Here is a 19087-nt window from a genome sequence, read left to right as displayed (position 1 = left end):
GACAGCTGCTATTTAGAAACCAGCATTATTGGTAGACTTTGCTGCACTAAATTACTGTACCTGAGGCTTATTCTGTACTCCAACATTAATATAGCATCTACACTATCAACCCTTCAGGCAGTGTCAGGCACAATTAGACTGCCAATAAGTGACTGTATATTAGTTTGTGCATAGACTACCTCATAAAAACTAGTTAGCAAAAGGCTATCCATAGCATGTACAACTTCTTGAGGGAATACTAGAGACTAAGCTTCCAGTGGAAAGTTATTCAGCTTGATACTTAAAAGAAAAGCAGGAATATTCTCCTTGGTGAACGGAGCAGTTAAGGTTATATTACAGTTCATTATCCCTGCGTAACAAGGGGCTAATAAACTGCGGCAGGGAGCTACGTTAGTTCCATTGGAAAGGAGCCTAATTACCTAATATTGCAGCAAAAGGAATTCAGTGATCACCACCTAATGCCACATTAACAACAAAAATGATCAACTAACAAACCCGGGTTTGCACCGTTCAAGTGCCTGGATGTTGCAGTGTCCACGCTGTTACGGTCAGGATTTAGTGTCAGTGCAAAGTGTACCTTTTAGAGACCATGACTTCACTTTGCTTTAGAGGAAATAAATAGCTATCTCCTTAAATGCACCACTGTATCGTACACAATTAAACAATATTACCGTGACCATTTGGGATACATTTAGAAGTATGCTTAGGTATTAACTGACTTTCTTTACAGACATTTCTAGAGGTCTATTGGTTCCCTTGGTGCAATGTATATTTATACTTAATGACTGCAGTGTTACATTGTCAGGTTTGGTGTTTTTCTTCAATTTCCTAGCAATACAGCTTGTAATGTACAATTGACGGGTGTGATTGTATGTGAACAGCTGGTGTAGTAGAACTGTATTACTTGATCTAGGCGAACGTTTGACAGTTCCAGTGAAAGGAAACTTTAGCCATCACAGAGTACCAGTGCAATAAAATGTTACTTTAGCTATATGTTTAAATTATTTGTGAATGTACTCAGTTGTAAATTATATGTTGTCGTAAAGACATTAGCCATTTGTCTGCTATGCAAGTCTTTTTGAAGAAACTATCTTCTTTATTAAATTGAGATAATTATGTATGTCTGGACAACTCTCCTTACTTGTCTGGTGAAGCAGGAGGAACAGGTAACTCAAGAACACATCCAGCGGGGTATTACACATGCCCTGAGGGGGGCGTGTTCATGGCATCTTTGGTGGCCTGTACTCCCAGACAAATAAGGATACTTGGCGCCACTGAATCCAAGAAGAATATTAATGATTTGAGGGTAGATGTATCAAACCTTTGAGGGAGCTAAAGTGAGGAGTTGCCCATAGCAACCAATCATGTAGCTAGCAAGGTCTGTGCAATGACAGTCTATGCGAGGTCTGACACATCCCCTAGGTGAGACTTCTGATTTATGGAAGGGGGTTGCTTGACTTTGCATGTCCAGACTATGTTTGAGAAGTGACGTACCCTGCAGTGGGTGTGACTAACACTTAATAAGAGCTGCCCTACATTCTGCCTTATATAGCAACCGGCATTTATTGCATGTGGTTACCGGTCATGCTGCTGTGCAACCAGGGCCAGCGCTACTGTTAAGCCAACCTAGGCAGCTGCATTGAGTGTCAGTATTCAGGACTGGCCTAGCGCCGCCACGCAGAGCAGCAGCTGCTGACATGGAGGAAAGAGAGGCAGTCAGCAGTTTATAACATGCGTCTTATATGTCACTGTTATGTGCGGGATGATGTTATATCACAGCCTGGCACCACACTCTAAGTCAGGGGAGCAGAGAATACGGGACACCCCCTCCTTCCCCACCATCTGCCAGCCACCGCAAAGCAGGACATGTAAACTGTGTGTGTGTGGAGGGGTAGGTTTATGATGTGGGGGGATGGATAGGCTGCGCCCCAGGGGGAGGGGGGGGGGGTATAGGCTGCGGGGGGGGGGGGGGGGGGTGTAGGGTTAGGCACCCCCCAGAATGGGTTAGGGCTAGGCTGCAGGGTGGGAGGATTAGGTTTAGGCTGCGGGGTGGGGGGTTAGGTTTAGACACCACCGCCGAGGGTTAGGGATAAGGTGCGCGGTGGGGGGGATTAGGGTCCCGGGGGGGAGTTAAGTACAGTATACCTACCTTCCCCTGTCGGGATTCAGATCATCGGGATGCCGCGGTTGGTATTCTGATCGCCGGCATCCTGTCCGCAGGCAAGTCAATCCCAACTCATTGATTGCTGCGGGTTACATGGTACCTCTGATTGAACCATGTTATTAAATAAACCCATATACAGGGTATTGTCTGATCTAGTTCATTGTAATAGTCTGTTTGCCTCACAGTTCCTTCACTTCCCAGAAATTGTCCTTGTTATGAACTAGTGAATGTAGAATTGTGAAACGTTTGCTGCTCATTAAATAGATTGCCATTGTCAGAACCGGCTGAATCATTCGCTCAGGATTTAGAGTAGGGATTAAAAAGTCAAAACAATTCCAGTCACTAAATCACTGAAAATCTTAGTATTTTAAAATACAAAAGTTTGTTTTATAAATTATTTAGAAACATATTTATCATGGAGGTTCTTTGGCTGGAATCCCATCATATGGCGTCATTTATCGCAGGCCTGGCCAACCTGCGGCTCTCTAGCTATTATGAAACTACAAAGCCCAGCATGCCCTGCCACAGTTTTAGCATTCCCTAATAGCAAAACTATGGCAGGACATGCTGGGACTTGTAGTTCCAAAACAGCTGCCGAGCCACAGGTTGGCCAGGCCTGATTTATCGATTTCCCCAGCCATTAAGTTTTTTCAGAATTGCCCCGATTTGGTACTGAGGACAGTGCGCCCTTATACGCAGTTATGTGGATGGGTTCACTATGATTTACCGCCGCTCGGGATGCCAAATGTCATTATGCCGACATCGGCATCCCGAGCGGTGGAATGCCGGCAGGGGGGCGAGCGCAACTAAGCCCCTTGTGGACTCGGTGACAGGTTCTATTTTCCCTCTATGGGTGTCGTGGACTTCAAACTGCATCTGTCCATCTTAGTCACCCACGTGGCACCGCAGCCAAGGTCGACAGTAACTAAGTCGACAATGTTTAGGTTGACCACTATTGGTCGACAGTAACTAGGTTGACAGAGTGTCAAGGTCGACAGGGTCTCTAGGTTGATAGGTCGACAGGTCGACATGAGGTTTTTTTATATTATTTTTTGGAATTTTTTCATTTTTAACGATCCACGTGGACTACGATTGGGAATAGTAACCTGTGCCGAGCGCAGCGGTAGCGGAGTGAGGCACCTTGCCCGAAGCTCGCGCCATGCGAGGGGACACGGTGCACTAATTGAGGTTCCCCGTCACTGTACGGGGCAAACGACACCAAAACATTAAAAACTCATGTCGACCTTTTGACCTGTCGACCTAGACCACGTCAACCTAGAGACCCTGTCGACCTAGCATCCCTGTCGACCTAGTTACTGTCGACCAATAGTGGTCGACCCAAACATGGCCGACCCTATGAACCACACCCTTAAATACTTCCTCGTGCAGATGAATGCTGATATGTAACCATGCCAGATGATAACGTTGTATCTACTTTTACTGAAATATGTAACTGGAACCCTGTGTTATCCCCCCAGCTGCTGCCCAGGTAACAGATGACGCATGCTGCACCAGTGGGTACGAGTGGGCATCACAAAAGAAGGATTGTGCCGGCCTACCCGTTATCTCAGACTCCAAGCAGTGCAAGTGAGTACGCTGAAAGCACAGTCATTTTGCTGCAGACTGTTAAACCTGAATTAGTATCATTCTTATTTTTGATAAAGCATAAAATTGAGCAAACGTACAACCAAAAAAGGCACGTACCAGTGCAACGATAGACTAGAGCCCATGTGTACTACAAATGTACAATCTTCCTATTTCCATGTGTCACTGAGAACCGCTGAACCGCAAAACCCCATTTTACCCCAATAAGCCTCCGAGCTTAATAAGAGCTGTGGCAGAAAGAAGAGAATAATGATGGGATAGATCAACCATAAAACAATGAAAAGGCCACAGAAAGTGGCGGCCACTGGTGAAGGTTGGGGGGGCCACCTGTTGCCCATCACTGATTTAGTTAATGCCACATTAGACAAAACAAAAAGTAGAACATTAGTGTAATAGGACCTTTATTCGGTCAAATGAAAGCCAACTGATAATAAGGATATATTTTAACAGAAAAACCCTGCCCTTTCCAAATACTTTTTAGTGCTGAAATAAATTTAAGCTGTAATTAATGATGTATGCTTTATTCCTGCACCATTTAATTGAAGCTCTCTTTATATACAGTATGTATGACTACTAACCGTTCCCAGCACTTGATTTAGACAACTCTTCGCTGCCTTCCAAGAAAAGTAGTGGGTTACTTCTTCTTGTTCTTCTAACTTGATTGACGCTTAAGCAGAGAAAACTTCAGGCACTGGAGCAAGGCATGATGGGTCATGTAGTTCTTTGAGCTAAAACACTCTGTAGAACTCACTGATGAAAGCAGCTTAAACTAAACGCACCAGATTTTTTTTTAAAACCATGTCACTTGACTTCCAGACTTGACAAAAGACTGTGATACAGTTTAATAGTTCAATAAATAGTTAATACATTTTTAACACCATATTACTAAAGGGCCTTTTTCAGAAGGTCACTGACATGACCCGCACGCCTCTAAAAAATCGTCAGAATAAGCTGCAGGTCGTACTGAAAGGCTGAGAATCACGCATGCACCGTTTATGGCATTTTGCATGAACACGCGGTGTACGCAGCCGCTCCTGTGAGTTGCAGCGGGGTTTAGGCACCGTGGGCGACAGTTCCATTGCCTGCAGTATTTTCAGCGCGGATTGTTCATGTCATGTTGAGTATTGTAATGTAGTAAGAGGACATTCTGCCAAAAACCACTCATCTGAACAAGTGTAGGGGATTGGCGCAAGTAAGTGACAGGGGAATGCGAGTTACAATTTACAGGCTGCAGCTGTTCAGAAACTTAAATGTCAAAATAAATGATAACATTGTGGAGCACTTGTATTGGTAGAGACAATTGTAAAACAATTTCCTATAGAGGAGTGCAGACTAAATGACAAAGCAAATGAAAAAGAAAATATAAATCTATGCAAAGTCCCGGGAGTTATACAAGACTAGAAACATTGTATACAGACCCGATCACAAGCGTTACCAGTGGTAACAGTGTTATACAGAGGGAAAGTGATATAGGTCTCATGTACACGCATATTCACAGGGCAGAAACATATTAAACCCACGGTAGATTCAAAGGATACCAAAATACCCCTCCCCCACAACACACACGCAATGTGGAGTATCCTCTGATGACCAGCTTACAATACCTCTGATGACCAGCTTACAATATAAAGTACCCTATGGTAGCCAGCATACAATGTGGAGCACCCTATGGTAGCCAGCATTCAATGTTAAGCACCCAATGGTGTTCAGCGTACAATGTGGAGCAACATATGGTGACCAGCGTACAATGTGGAGCATCCTATGTTGGCCAACGTACAATGTGGAGCACCCCATGGTGGCCAACATGCAATATGGAGCAACATATGATGTCCAACATACAATGTGAAAAAACTCTATAGTTACCTGCGTACAATATGGAGCACCCTATAGTGGCCAGCGTACAATGTGGAGCACCCTATGTTGGCCAGCGTACAATGTGGAGCATCCTATGGTGTCCAGTGTACAACGTGGAGCACCCTACATTGACCAACGTACAATGTGGAGCACCCCATGGTGGCCAACATGCAATATGGAGCACCATATGATGTCCAGCATACAATGAGGAGCACTCTATAGTTGCCTGCATACAATATGGAGCACCCTATAGTGGCCAGCATACAATGTGGAGCACCCTATGTTGGCCAGCGTACAATGTGGAGCAACCTATGATGGCCAGCGTACAATGTGAAGCACCCCTTGGTGGCCAGTATACAATGTGTAGCACCCATTGTGGCCAACATACAATGTAGAGCACCCTGCTGTGACCAGCATACAATGTAGAACATCCTCTAATGGCCAGCATACAATGTGGAGCATCCTTTGATGCCCATTGTACAATGTGGAGTACCCAGTGGTAACCAGCATATAATGTGGAGCATCCTCTAATGGACAGCATAAAATGTGGAGCACCCTGTGGTGGCCAGCATATAATAAAGAGCACCCAATGGTAGCCAGCATACAATGTGGAGCATCCTCTGATGGCCAGCATATAATGTGGCCAGCATACAATGTGAAGCACCCTATTGTGGCCAGCTTACAATGTGGAGCACCCCAATAATGGCCAGTATGCAGTTGTGAAGGCCAGCATACAAAGTGGAGCACCCAAATAGTGGCCAGCGTGCAATGTGGAGCACCGAGCAACTATCATTGTTTGTGTCTGCAATGTGGAGCACCCTATAGTGGCCAGATTACAATGTGGAGCACCGTCTGATGATCAGCATACAATGTGGAGCAACCTCTAATACCCAGCATGCTATGTAGAACACCTTATGGTGGTCAGTTTACAATATGGAGCACCCTTTGATAGTCAGCTTTCAATTTGTACCCAATGGTGGCCAACATACAATGTGGACGATCCTCTGATGTCCGGCATTCAATGTGGAGCACCCAATGGTGGCCAGCATACAATGTGGAGCAACTTATGGTGGTCTGCGTACAAAGTGGAGTACCCTATGGTGGCCAGCGTACAATGTGGAGCACCCAATGGTGGTCAGCATAAAATGTGGAGTACCCTATGTTGGCCACCATTCAATGTAAAGCAACCTATGGTGGACAGTGTATAATGTAGAGCCCCCCATGGTGACCAGTGTACAATGTAGAGCACCCTATGGTGGCCAGTGTACAATGTGGAGCACCCTATGTGGTCAGTGTACAATGTGGAGCACCCTATGGTGGCCAGTGTATAATGTAGAGCACCCTATGATGACCAGTGTACAATGTGGAGCACCCTATGGTTACCAGTGTACAATGTAGAGCACCCTATGGTGACCAGTGTACAATGTAGAGCACCCTATGGTGGCCAGTGTACAATGTAGAGCACCCTATGGTTGCCAGTGTACAATGTGGAGCACCCTATGGTGGTCTGCGTACAATGTGGAGCACCCTATGGTGGCCAGAGTACAATGTAGAGCACCCTATAGTGGCCAGTGTACAATGTGGAGCACCCTCTGGTGACCAGCATACAATGTGGAGCACCCTATGGTTGCAGTGTACAATGTGGAGCACCCTATGGTGGTCTGCGTACAATGTGGAGCACCCTCTGGTGGCCAGTGTACAATGTGGAGCACACTATGGTGGTCTGTGTATAATGTGGAGCACCCTATGATTGCCAGTGTACAATGTGGTGCACCCTATGGTGACCAGTGTACAATGTGGAGCAGGCTATGGTTGCCAGTGTACAATGTGGAGCACCCTATGGTGTCCATTGTAGAATGTGGAGCACCCTCTGGTGGCCAGTGTACAATGTGGAGCACCCTATGGTGGCCAGTGTACAATGTGGAGCACCCTATGGTGGCCAGTGTACAATGTGGAGCAACCTATGGTGACCAGTGTACAATGTGGAGCTCCCTATGGTGGCCAGTGTACAATGTGGAGCACCCTATGTTGACCAGTGTACAATGTGGAGCACCCTATGGTGACCAGTGTACAATGTGGCGCACCCTATGGTGACCATTGTACAATGTGGAGTACCCTATGGTTGCCAGTGTACAATGTGGAGCACCCTATGGTGATTTGTGTACAATGTGGAGCACCCTATGGTGGTCTGTGTACAATGTGGAGCACCCTATGATTGCCAGTGTACAATGTGGTGCACCCTATGGTGACCAGTGTACAATGTGGAGCAGGCTATGGTTGCCAGTGTACAATGTGGAGCACCCTATGGTGTCCATTGTAGAATGTGGAGCACCCTCTGGTGGCCAGTGTACAATGTGGAGCACCCTATGGTGGCCAGTGTACAATGTGGAGCACCCTATGGTGGCCAGTGTACAATGTGGAGCAACCTATGGTGACCAGTGTACAATGTGGAGCTCCCTATGGTGGCCAGTGTACAATGTGGAGCACCCTATGTTGACCAGTGTACAATGTGGAGCACCCTATGGTGACCAGTGTACAATGTGGCGCACCCTATGGTGACCATTGTACAATGTGGAGTACCCTATGGTTGCCAGTGTACAATGTGGAGCACCCTATGGTGATTTGTGTACAATGTGGAGCACCCTATGGTGGCCAGTGTACAATGTGGAGCACCCTATGGTGGCCAGTGTACAATATGGAGCACCCTCTGGTGACCAGTGTACAATGTGGAGTACCCTATGGTTGCCAGTGTACAATGTGGAGGACCCTATGGTGGTCTGTGTACAATGTGGAGCACCCTATGGTGACCAGTGTACAATGTGGAGTTCCCTATGGTGGCCAGTGTACAATGTGGAGCACCCTATGTTGACCAGTGTACAATGTGGAGCACCCTATGTGACCAGTGTACAATGTGGCGCACCCTATGGTGACCATTGTACAATGTGGAGTACCATATGGTTGCCAGTGTACAATGTGGAGCACCCTATGGTGGTCTGCGTACAATGTGGAGCACCCTATGGTGGCCAGTGTACAATGTGGAGCACCCTATGGTGGCCAGTGTACAATATGGAGCACCCTCTGGTGACCAGTGTACAATATGGAGCACCCTATGGTGACCAGTGTACAATGTGAAGCACCCTATGGTGGCCAGTGTACAATGTGGAGCACCCTATGGTGGCCAGTGTACAATGTGAAGCACCCTATGGTGGCCAGTGTACAATGTGGAGCACCCTATGGTGGTCTGCGTACAATGTGGAGCACCCTATGGTGGCCAGTGTACAATGTGGAGCACCCTATGGTGGCCAGTGTACAATATGGAGCACCCTATGGTGACCATTGTACAATGTGGAGCATCCTATGGTGGTCTGCGTACAATGTGGAGCACCCTTTGGTTACCAGTGTACAATGTGGAGCACCCTATGGTGACCATTGTACAATGTGGAGTACCCTATGGTTGCCAGTGTACAATGTGGAGCACCCTATGGTGGCCTGTGTACAATGTGGAGCACCCTATGGTGGCCAGTGTACAATGTGGAGCACCCTATGGTGGCCAGTGTACAATATGGAGCACCCTCTGGTGACCAGTGTACAATATGGAGCACCCTATGGTGACCATTGTACAATGTGGAGCACCCTATGGTTGCCAGTGTACAATGTGGAGGACCCTATGGTGGTCTGTGTACAATGTGGAGCACCCTATGGTGACCAGTGTACAATGTGGAGCTCCCTATGGTGGCCAGTGTACAATGTGGAGCACCCTATGTTGACCAGTGTACAATGTGGAGCACCCTATGGTGACCAGTGTACAATGTGGCGCACCCTATGGTAACCATTGTACAATGTGGAGTACCCTATGGTTGCCAGTGTACAATGTGGAGCACCCTATGGTGGTCTGTGTACAATGTGGGGCACCCTATGGTGACCAGTGTACAATGTGGAGCACCCTATGGTGGCCAGTGTACAATGTGGAGCACCCTATGGTGGTCTGCGTACAATGTGGAGCACCCTATGGTGGTCTGCGTACAATGTGGAGCACCCTATGGTGGCCAGTGTACAATATGGAGCACCCTCTGGTGACCAGTGTACAATATGGAGCACCCTATGGTGACCAGTGTACAATATGGAGCACCCTATGGTGACCATTGTACAATGTGGAGCAACCTATGGTGGACAGTGTATAATGTAGAGCCCCCCATGGTGACCAGTGTACAATGTAGAGCACCCTATGGTGGCCAGTGTACAATGTGGAGCACCCTATGTGGCCAGTGTACAATGTGGAGCACCCTATGGTGGCCAGTGTACAATGTAGAGCACCCTATGATGACCAGTGTACAATGTGGAGCACCCTATGGTTACTAGTGTACAATGTAGAGCATCCTATGGTGACCAGTGTACAATGTAGAGCACCCTATGGTGGCCAGTGTACAATGTAGAGCACCCTATGGTTGCCAGTGTACAATGTGGAGCACCCTATGGTGGTCTGCGTACAATGTGGAGCACCCTATGGTGGCCAGTGTACAATGTAGAGCACCCTATGGTGGCCAGTGTACAATGTGGAGCACCCTCTGGTGACCAGCATACAATGTGGAGCACCCTATGGTTGCAGTGTACAATGTGGAGCACCCTATGGTGGTCTGCGTACAATGTGGAGCACCCTCTGGTGGCCAGTGTACAATGTGGAGCACCCTATGGTGACCATTGTACAATGTGGAGTACCCTATGGTTGCCAGTGTACAATGTGGAGCATCCTATGGTGGTCTGTGTACAATGTGGGGCACCCTATGGTGACCAGTGTACAATGTGGAGCACCCTATGGTGGCCAGTGTACAATGTGGAGCACCCTATGGTGGCCAGTGTACAATGTGGAGCACCCTATGGTGGTCTGCGTACAATGTGGAGCACCCTATGGTGGCCAGTGTACAATATGGAGCACTCTCTGGTGACCAGTGTACAATATGGAGCACCCTATGGTGACCAGTGTACAATATGGAGCACCCTATGGTGACCATTGTACAATGTGGAGCAACCTATGGTGGACAGTGTATAATGTAGAGCCCCCCATGGTGACCAGTGTACAATGTAGAGCACCCTATGGTGGCCAGTGTACAATGTGGAGCACCCTATGTGGCCAGTGTACAATGTGGAGCACCCTATGGTGGCCAGTGTACAATGTAGAGCACCCTATGATGACCAGTGTACAATGTGGAGCACCCTATGGTTACCAGTGTACAATGTAGAGCACCCTATGGTGGCCAGTGTACAATGTAGAGCACCCTATGGTTGCCAGTGTACAATGTGGAGCACCCTATGGTGGTCTGCGTACAATGTGGAGCACCCTATGGTGGCCAGTGTACAATGTAGAGCACCCTATGGTGGCCAGTGTACAATGTGGAGCACCCTCTGGTGACCAGCATACAATGTGGAGCACCCTATGGTTGCAGTGTACAATGTGGAGCACCCCATGTTGGTCTGCGTACAATGTGGAGCACCCTCTGGTGGCCAGTGTACAATGTGGAGCACCCTATGGTGGTCTGTGTACAATGTGGAGCACCCTATGATTGCCAGTGTACAATGTGGTGCACCCTATGGTGACCAGTGTACAATGTGGAGCAGGCTATGGTTGCCAGTGTACAATGTAGAGCACCCTATGGTGTCCATTGTAGAATATGGAGCACCCTCTGGTGGCCAGTGTACAATGTGGAGCTCCCTATGGTGGCCAGTGTACAATGTGGACACCCTATGTTGACCAGTGTACAATGTGGAGCACCCTATAGTGACCAGTGTACAATGTGGCGCACCCTATGGTGACCATTGTACAATGTGGAGTACCCTATGGTTGCCAGTGTACAATGTGGAGCACCCTATGGTGATCTGTGTACAATGTGGAGCACCCTATGGTGGCCAGTGTACAATGTGGAGCACCCTATGGTGGCCAGTGTACAATATGGAGCACCCTCTGGTGACCAGTGTACAATGTGGAGTACCCTATGGTTGCCAGTGTACAATGTGGAGCACCCTATGGGGGTCTGCATACAATGTGGAGCACCCTATGGTGGCCAGTGTACAATGTGGAGCACCCTATGGTGGCCATTGTACAATATGGAGCACCCTCTGGGGACCAGTGTACAATGTGGAGTACCCTATGGTTGCCAGTGTACAATGTGTGTACAATGTGGAGCACCCTATGGTGACCAGTGTACAATGTGGAACTCCCTATGGTGGTCTGTGTACAATGTGGAGCACCCTATGGTGGCCAGTGTACAATGTGGAGCACCCTATGGTGACCAGTGTACAATATGGAGCACCCTATGGTGACCATTGTACAATGTGGAGTACCCTATGGTTGCCAGTGTACAATGTGGAGGACCCTATGGTAGTCTGTGTACAATGTGGAGCACCCTATGGTGACCAGTGTACAATGTGGAGCTCCCTATGGTGGCCAGTGTACAATGTGGAGCACCCTATGTTGACCAGTGTACAATGTGGAGCACCCTATGGTGACCAGTGTACAATGTGGCGCACCCTATGGTGACCATTGTACAATGTGGAGTACCCTATGGTTGCCAGTGTACAATGTGGAGCACCCTATGGTGGTCTGTGTACAATGTGGAGCACCCTATGGTGACCAGTGTACAATGTGAAGCACCCTATGGTGGCCAGTGTACAATGTGGAGCACCCTATGGTGGCCAGTGTACAATGTGGAGCACCCTATGGTGGTCTGCGTACAATGTGGAGCACCCTATGGTGGCCAGTGTACAATGTGGAGCACCCTATGGTGGCCAGTGTACAATATGGAGCACCCTCTGGTGACCAGTGTACAATATGGAGCACCCTTTGGTGACCAGTGTACAATATGGAGCACCCTATGGTGACCATTGTACAATGTGGAGCATCCTATGGTGGTCTGCGTACAATGTGGAGCACCCTTTGGTTACCAGTGTACAATGTGGAGCACCCTATGGTGACCATTGTACAATGTGGAGCATTCTATGGTGGTCTGCGTACAATGTGGAGCACCCTTTGGTTGCCAGTGTACAATGTGGAGCACCCTATGGTGGTCTGTGTACAATGTGGAGCACCCTATGGTGGCCAGTGTACAATGTGGAGCACCCTATGGTGGCCAGTGTACAATATGGAGCACCCTCTGGTGACCAGTGTACAATATGGAGCACCCTATGGTGACCATTGTACAATGTGGAGTACCCTATGATTGCCAGTGTACAATGTGGAGGACCCTAAGGTGGTCTGTGTACAATGTGGAGCACCCTATGGTGACCAGTGTACAATGTGGAGCTCCCTATGGTGGCCAGTGTACAATGTGGAGCACCCTATGTTGACCAGTGTACAATGTGGAGCACCCTATGGTGACCAGTGTACAATGTGGCGCACCCTATGGTGACCATTGTACAATGTGGAGTACCCTATAGTTGCCAGTGTACAATGTGGAGCACCCTATGGTGGCCAGTGTACAATGTGGAGCACAGCCGCCAGTCACTATTGTTAGCACCGGTGTCCCAACGCGCCGCATTACAGGGAAGAAGATGCACTCAAACTACAGCTCCCAGCTGGCCTTAGCGCTGGAATGCTTCGGCGCTAAGGGCTGCTGGGCGCTGTAGTTTATTTAATGCGTCTACTTCCCTGTAATGCGGCGCGTTGGGACACCGGTGCTAACAATAATGACTGGCTGGCAGAACTGACTGACTCGCTGAATCAGTGTAAAAGGTGAGAGTGCTGTGCAGCGTCAGTGACACTGCATACCCACTGCACTGCACAGCACTGTCACTTTTTACATTGATTCAGCGTCCAGACCCTCCATGATATCACCCACTCTATCCATTACATTAGCCATCTCGGGGCTTCCAGGCCAGCAGCCCAGGTGCTGTGTTGCGGAGTCAGGACCTCTGGGGATCTGGGCGCGGCTGTGGCGGGGAGGCACTTCTGTAACATCACACACAGAGGGGGCTCCTTGGCTCAGAGAGTATGCGGCGCAGGGAGGGCTATGAAAGCCTTCCGCTGCGCTGCTTTCATACACATGTATGCCGGTGGCCGCAGCAGCTTTTGTTCCACCTGCGCTGCGGCTAGGGAGTGGGGATTTCTGATGCCGGAAGGGTCAGGCGAACTGGCAGGAGGACATAGGACGCTGCAATAAAAGGATTCCCCCCCCCCCCCCCCTATCTACAGCGCAGAGACTTGCTGCAGATGCAGTGGCATACCCTCCAGCTGTACCTTCTTGGCTGGTACAGTCCCTTTTCGTATGGTCAGTCCAGATTTTTGGCTCTCCAAACTTCCATTGAAAGTATAGGAAAAGGGGCGTGGCCACCCACTGTACCCGTGGCAACACCCCCTTTTCGATTTTGTAGCGATTTTTATTTGTAAATTGTTGGAGGGTATGTTGCTGCAGATGCAGTGGGCCTATTTTAGGGTTTAGGCCTGGAGCTGCAGCTCCATCAGTCCCATTGTTAATCCTGCTCTGGGAACACACAGCAGCCAAAGGGCAGAGCCTCCCATTGGATGTAACCTGTGTGGGAGGGTGTTTCTCGTCCAATCAGCTGTGGACTGGGTGTGATAGACCTGCTGCTAACCCAATGAGAGCTCCTAGCCACTCCCAGCATTAGACACACAGGCACAGAGTCACAGATCTGGGCTATTATATAGGAGATGTCAGGAGCCTGTCAGTGCTCTACCAAACATGTATGATTAAGGACGTATTAGCCTGGTTGGAGTAATAGTTGGAAATTTGCCCCGTGCAGAGTCAATACTCCAAACAGAACTATGGGGGACATGTACTAAGCAGTAATACAAGTGGAGAAGTGAGCCAGTGAAGAAGTTTCCCCATGGCAACCAATCAGCATGGACGTAACATTTATAATTGATAAAAGTATACGGGAGCAGCTGATTGGTTGCCAAGGGCAACTTATCCACTTGCTCACTTTTCCACTTTTATCACTGCTTAGTACATGTCTCTCTATATCCAAAGAGGCCTGAAATCCACTACAGCTCCACGAGAGAATGCGGAGATGATAATTACACCAAAGAGAATCTTCTTTGCTCCCAGCTGCTGGAATGGGGAGCTGTTCTTGTAGGCTCAGAGGCATTTCCATCTCTGAAATTCATTGCCTGACCCTCATAAATCCCTGAGACGTCTGATTAAACATTTCTCACAAATCCTGACGTATAGAGATGCGGAGTTCTCGCAGAGCCTCACCGTTCTGTCACTTTCTGACTTAGCTCCTGGTGCTCTGACACTTCATAAAAAGAGTCTTTCTCAGCCTGTAGCTAAACAACAACCTTTCACTGTGCACAGGCGGAGGAAGCAGAGGCTTCTTAGGAAATCGTCTTTTATAGTGCGCCCCTGGGAGGTAATGTCAGAGACTTGAAAGGGGCCAGGAGGGTAATCAAGGGTCTGTTATTCAGTAGCAGCAGAGAGAGCAGGCATCTGATGGCCAGAAACAGCCAGGCGGTTCTCATACATGCCAGTCCCGAAACCACATGTTTCTGAACTTTATACTACAGGGAAACTATTCCCCATATGAATTAAATAGGATATACGGTAGCTTGGCGTTGGAGTATCCACTCATATAATAATTTCTAACCAAGATGTCCCAGTGCCATGGAGATTGTACCAACACTCCACCGATACTCTCAATGGTCCATCACTCAACCCTCCATCCATACTCGCAATACTTTAACACTCAACGCTCGGAATACTTCAACACTGTTCCTTTAACACTCGCAGTTCTCCAACTCTCAGCCTTTCATCAATAATCAACATACTCTAACACTCAAAACTTGAAATACTCAACCCTCCTTCACGGAATACTCCAACACCCAATCCTCCAAAACGTGTTTCTGGTGCGAGGCCTACAATCTGCTAAACTTAAAATGCAAATTTGCATCTATAACTGAGCCTTTTATAACATTTACAAAGTTTCATCTAAAAAGTTGAAGCTATGTCAGATGAGGACTGTAAGGGGAGATATTTTCTAATACCCAGCAAACGTCCCTACCAGCGGACCATAGAAGGACTCAGCAGCCAGTGACTTTAGTTGATATGTAGTTTAATAGTTTATCGCTACGTGCTGTCTCTTAACTGTGTTTATTTGGGGTCATTCCGACCCGATCGCTTGCTGCAGTTTATCGCAGCGCAGCATTCGGGTCGGAATTGCGCATGCGCCGGCGCATGCCGGACAGCCGAAGGCCGTCGTTCAGTAGCGATCGCCTCTGTCTGATTGACAGGCAGAGGCGGTCGCAGGGCAGGAAGGGGCTGGACGGCGGCGTTAAGCTGCCGTTTAGGGGGGCGCGGTCCGGCCAGCGCAGGCGTGGTCGGACCGTTGGGGGGGCAGGCCGTGGCGGCTGTGTGACGTCTCACACAGCCGCTGCAGCCAGTGGCAGTGACGATCAACTCCCGGCCAGCCACAGGAGCTGCGCTGGCCGGGAGTTCCTCCACAAATACAAAAGCATTGCCGCTGTGCAATGCTTTTGTGTTTGTGCAGGGGGGGGGGGGGGGGGCGGACTGACATGCTGGGCGTCCCCCGCATGTCAGGGAAGATGTTCGTGGCTGTGCTAAATTTAGCACAGCTACGATCAACTCGGAATAACCCCCATTGTGCATGACTCATCTGTCTAAATAACATCACATGTCTGAGTAAATATGATTCACCAAACTTAATGGTCAGACTGTCTAGACTCCAGGTGCAGGACTTGTTTACATGCCTCTATAAAAGTATCTGCATGTGCACACGTTTATCGCTGTGTTATTGGAGCACCACAGTACTGTACGCCTGTACAGTACTTAGCCCAAGAGCCATATCAAATTGAATGCTGTTTGTCTTCTATCACATTTATCCTGTTGTAGTCAATAAAACCTACTCTGTTTGGGGGGAAGGGAGCTTATAAAAAATGAGATAGCTTGCACTAACTGCAGTGTCTCAATCTCTGTAAGCAACGCCTTTATATGGAGCAGTTTCCAAATTACTGCATCTGTATCCAATTTAACATGTTAGAGGATGACTTTGTCCAGTTTTGGGTTGTGCAGAAAGGCCACCATACAGGAGGTAGTACTAGTTTGGAGATGACAATTTAGGTTTGCAGATATAGGCATCAAAACGCACAACCTAAAATCTGCCTAATCCCTGACTTCTATGTGTTTGTTGTTCTTATTCCTTTAGAATAACCCAAGAACAATGCTGCATAAACCAGCTGGAGGAACTGCACTGTACCACCGGCATCACCATTGCCAACGAGAAAGACGTCTGTGACATCAGTGACCAGGAGAATAAATCCAGCTGTGAAGCCAGGTTTGTGAAGGTGAGTTGACTTGTACTAGGATTAATAATCTTACAATTTGCAAAGGATTGCATTGTGATGCTGTGGTTAGCATTGCTGTCTCACAGTGCTGGGGTCATGGGTTTCATTGCATTCAGGGAACTATATGTGTGGAGTTTGTGTGTGCTCTCCGTGTTTGTGAGGGTGTCATCTGAGCGCTCAATTTCCTCCTACAGTTCAAGAATATACCTGTAGGTTACTTGCTTTTGACAAGATGGACTCCTAGGTTGTGTGAGTGTGACTGTGTGTATGTGTGTGGTAGGATATTTAGATTGTAAGCCCATCTGTGGCAGGGCCTGTTGTGAATGATTGCATATTCTCTGTTAAGTTCTGTATGATATGATTAGCGTTACGTAAATAAACACAAATAAGTATAATAATTTACTTATACTTTTCCTGCTGGCCTTACACCCATACAGTACATAGCTTCCCCAACCCATGCCCCATCCACAAATTAATAATAACCAGAGGGAATGTAATTGAGTGCAAATAGGTTTTCAAAAATAATTTTTATTGAGAGTCGGAGCTCACCATAATGGTCTAACTAATGGTCTAAAGCTGATTGGCTGCAGAACGTCTAGCCATGTGAATGGTCTAACACTCTGATTGGCTACAGGATGGTCTGGCCCTGTGATTGGTCTAATGCTCTGATTGGCTACAGAATGTCTAGCTCTGTGAATGGTCCAATGCTCTGATTGGCTACAGGATAGTCTGGCCCTGTGAATGGTCTAATGCTCTGATTCGCAACAGAATGTCTAGCCCTGTGACTGGTCTAACACTCTTATTGGCTACAGGATGGTCTTGCCTAGTGAATGGTCTAGTGCTCTGATTGGCTACAGAATGTCTAGCACTGTGAATGGTCTAATGCTCTGATTGGCTACAAGATGGTCTGGCCTAGTGAATGGTCTAGTGCTCTGATTGGCTACAGGATGGTCTGGCACTGTGTATGAACTAATGCTTTGATTGGCTACAGAATGTCTAGCACTGTGTATGGTCTAATGCTTTGGATTGGCTACAGAATGTCTAGCACTGTGAATGGTCTAATGCTCTGATTGGCTACAAGATGGTCTGGCCTAGTGAATGGTCTAATGCTCTGATTGGCTACGAGATGGTCTGAGCCTACAAACTTTCTAATGTTCTGTTTGGCTAAAGTTTAATTTCAGTTCTGCATAACTTCATACTTTGCTTGAGGAACCCCCTGTCACCTTTAAAACAGAAAAATGATATCTTCATTTAATTTATATGCTCCTGTATGGGTTCGCTGTAGAATAGCTGCCGGCTATCAAATAATTTCATGGAAATATTTTCTCACACTTTTTTTTAAATAAATGTGCTACGTGTTTCTTCTGTAGTCTACTCAGCCTATGGCTATCACACGTACATCTACAGATTTTAGCTAAATGAAACACATGTTCTGCATAAAACATGCAATAGATCACTAGCCTGTAGCATGCAACGGGGAGAGGGCTGTACAGTTTATTAGCCGGCCTATTTCCTTTATCTGGGGTGTTGTCGTACCTTACTGACTGAGTGGCAGCCGGCTGTGATCAGGATGAATATTAATATGCTATTAAATTAGTCTTAATGTTGGGAATGATGTGTGTGTGCAGGCGTTGTTACTGCAGAGTTATAAAGGCGCACACCAGCGGATAAATCAAACTATGAACAGGCCAGTTGCTTAACCAGTGGATTGGTTTATTGGTAGATAGCAGAACAACCGTACTTACTGTTACATGCACTCTGGTAATGGAGCGGAGTTTTAGCAGAGTGCGCAAATGCGCCAATGTAGCCTGCCCATTACACTTCACGGGGCACAACTACATCCTAGTCTTTGACGGCAACATGAGAAGTGCTCTTTGGAAGGTGAAAAAACCTGGAGAGGAGAAAGGTGCAAATGTGTAAACGTGACATACTATCAGCATCCTGTCACTTTACTGCCACTCCTTTCATTAAACTTTTCTATCCTAGTTTTACCTTGTCTAGAGTTTAAATTACTCATGAGAATGAGGGGACATCAGCACTGTGCATAGTATGGGTGGTATTCATGTGACCGCCGGTCAGCTGACCGACAGTCACATGACCTCCTCCATGAGCCCGACGGCTCACTATCCCGATGGTCGGCATGCCGACCAAAAGGG

At 47.7% G+C, this 19087-nt stretch overlaps 1 protein-coding gene across 5 annotated transcripts in view; it reads left to right on the top strand.

The window, feature by feature from the left end:
* Positions 1-19087, top strand: part of FBLN1 (fibulin 1) — a 197259-nt gene that overhangs the window by 109514 nt on the left and 68658 nt on the right. For 4 of the 5 annotated variants that reach the window (XM_063928888.1, XM_063928889.1, XM_063928891.1 and 1 more), the window contains 2 exons: positions 3643-3751; positions 16793-16931. In XM_063928888.1, coding sequence (XP_063784958.1) covers positions 3643-3751; positions 16793-16931 — 248 coding nt within the window. Of the gene's footprint in view, positions 1-507; positions 548-3642; positions 3752-16792; positions 16932-19087 lie in introns of those variants that run through there. The other variant, XM_063928892.1, reaches the window with a different exon arrangement.

Source organism: Pseudophryne corroboree, chromosome 6 (assembly GCF_028390025.1).
Source record: "Pseudophryne corroboree isolate aPseCor3 chromosome 6, aPseCor3.hap2, whole genome shotgun sequence".
In the NCBI taxonomy this organism is placed as follows: Eukaryota; Metazoa; Chordata; class Amphibia; order Anura; family Myobatrachidae; genus Pseudophryne; species Pseudophryne corroboree.
The sequence above is the reverse complement of the archived record's forward strand: the minus strand, read 5'-3'. Positions and strand labels throughout refer to the sequence as shown.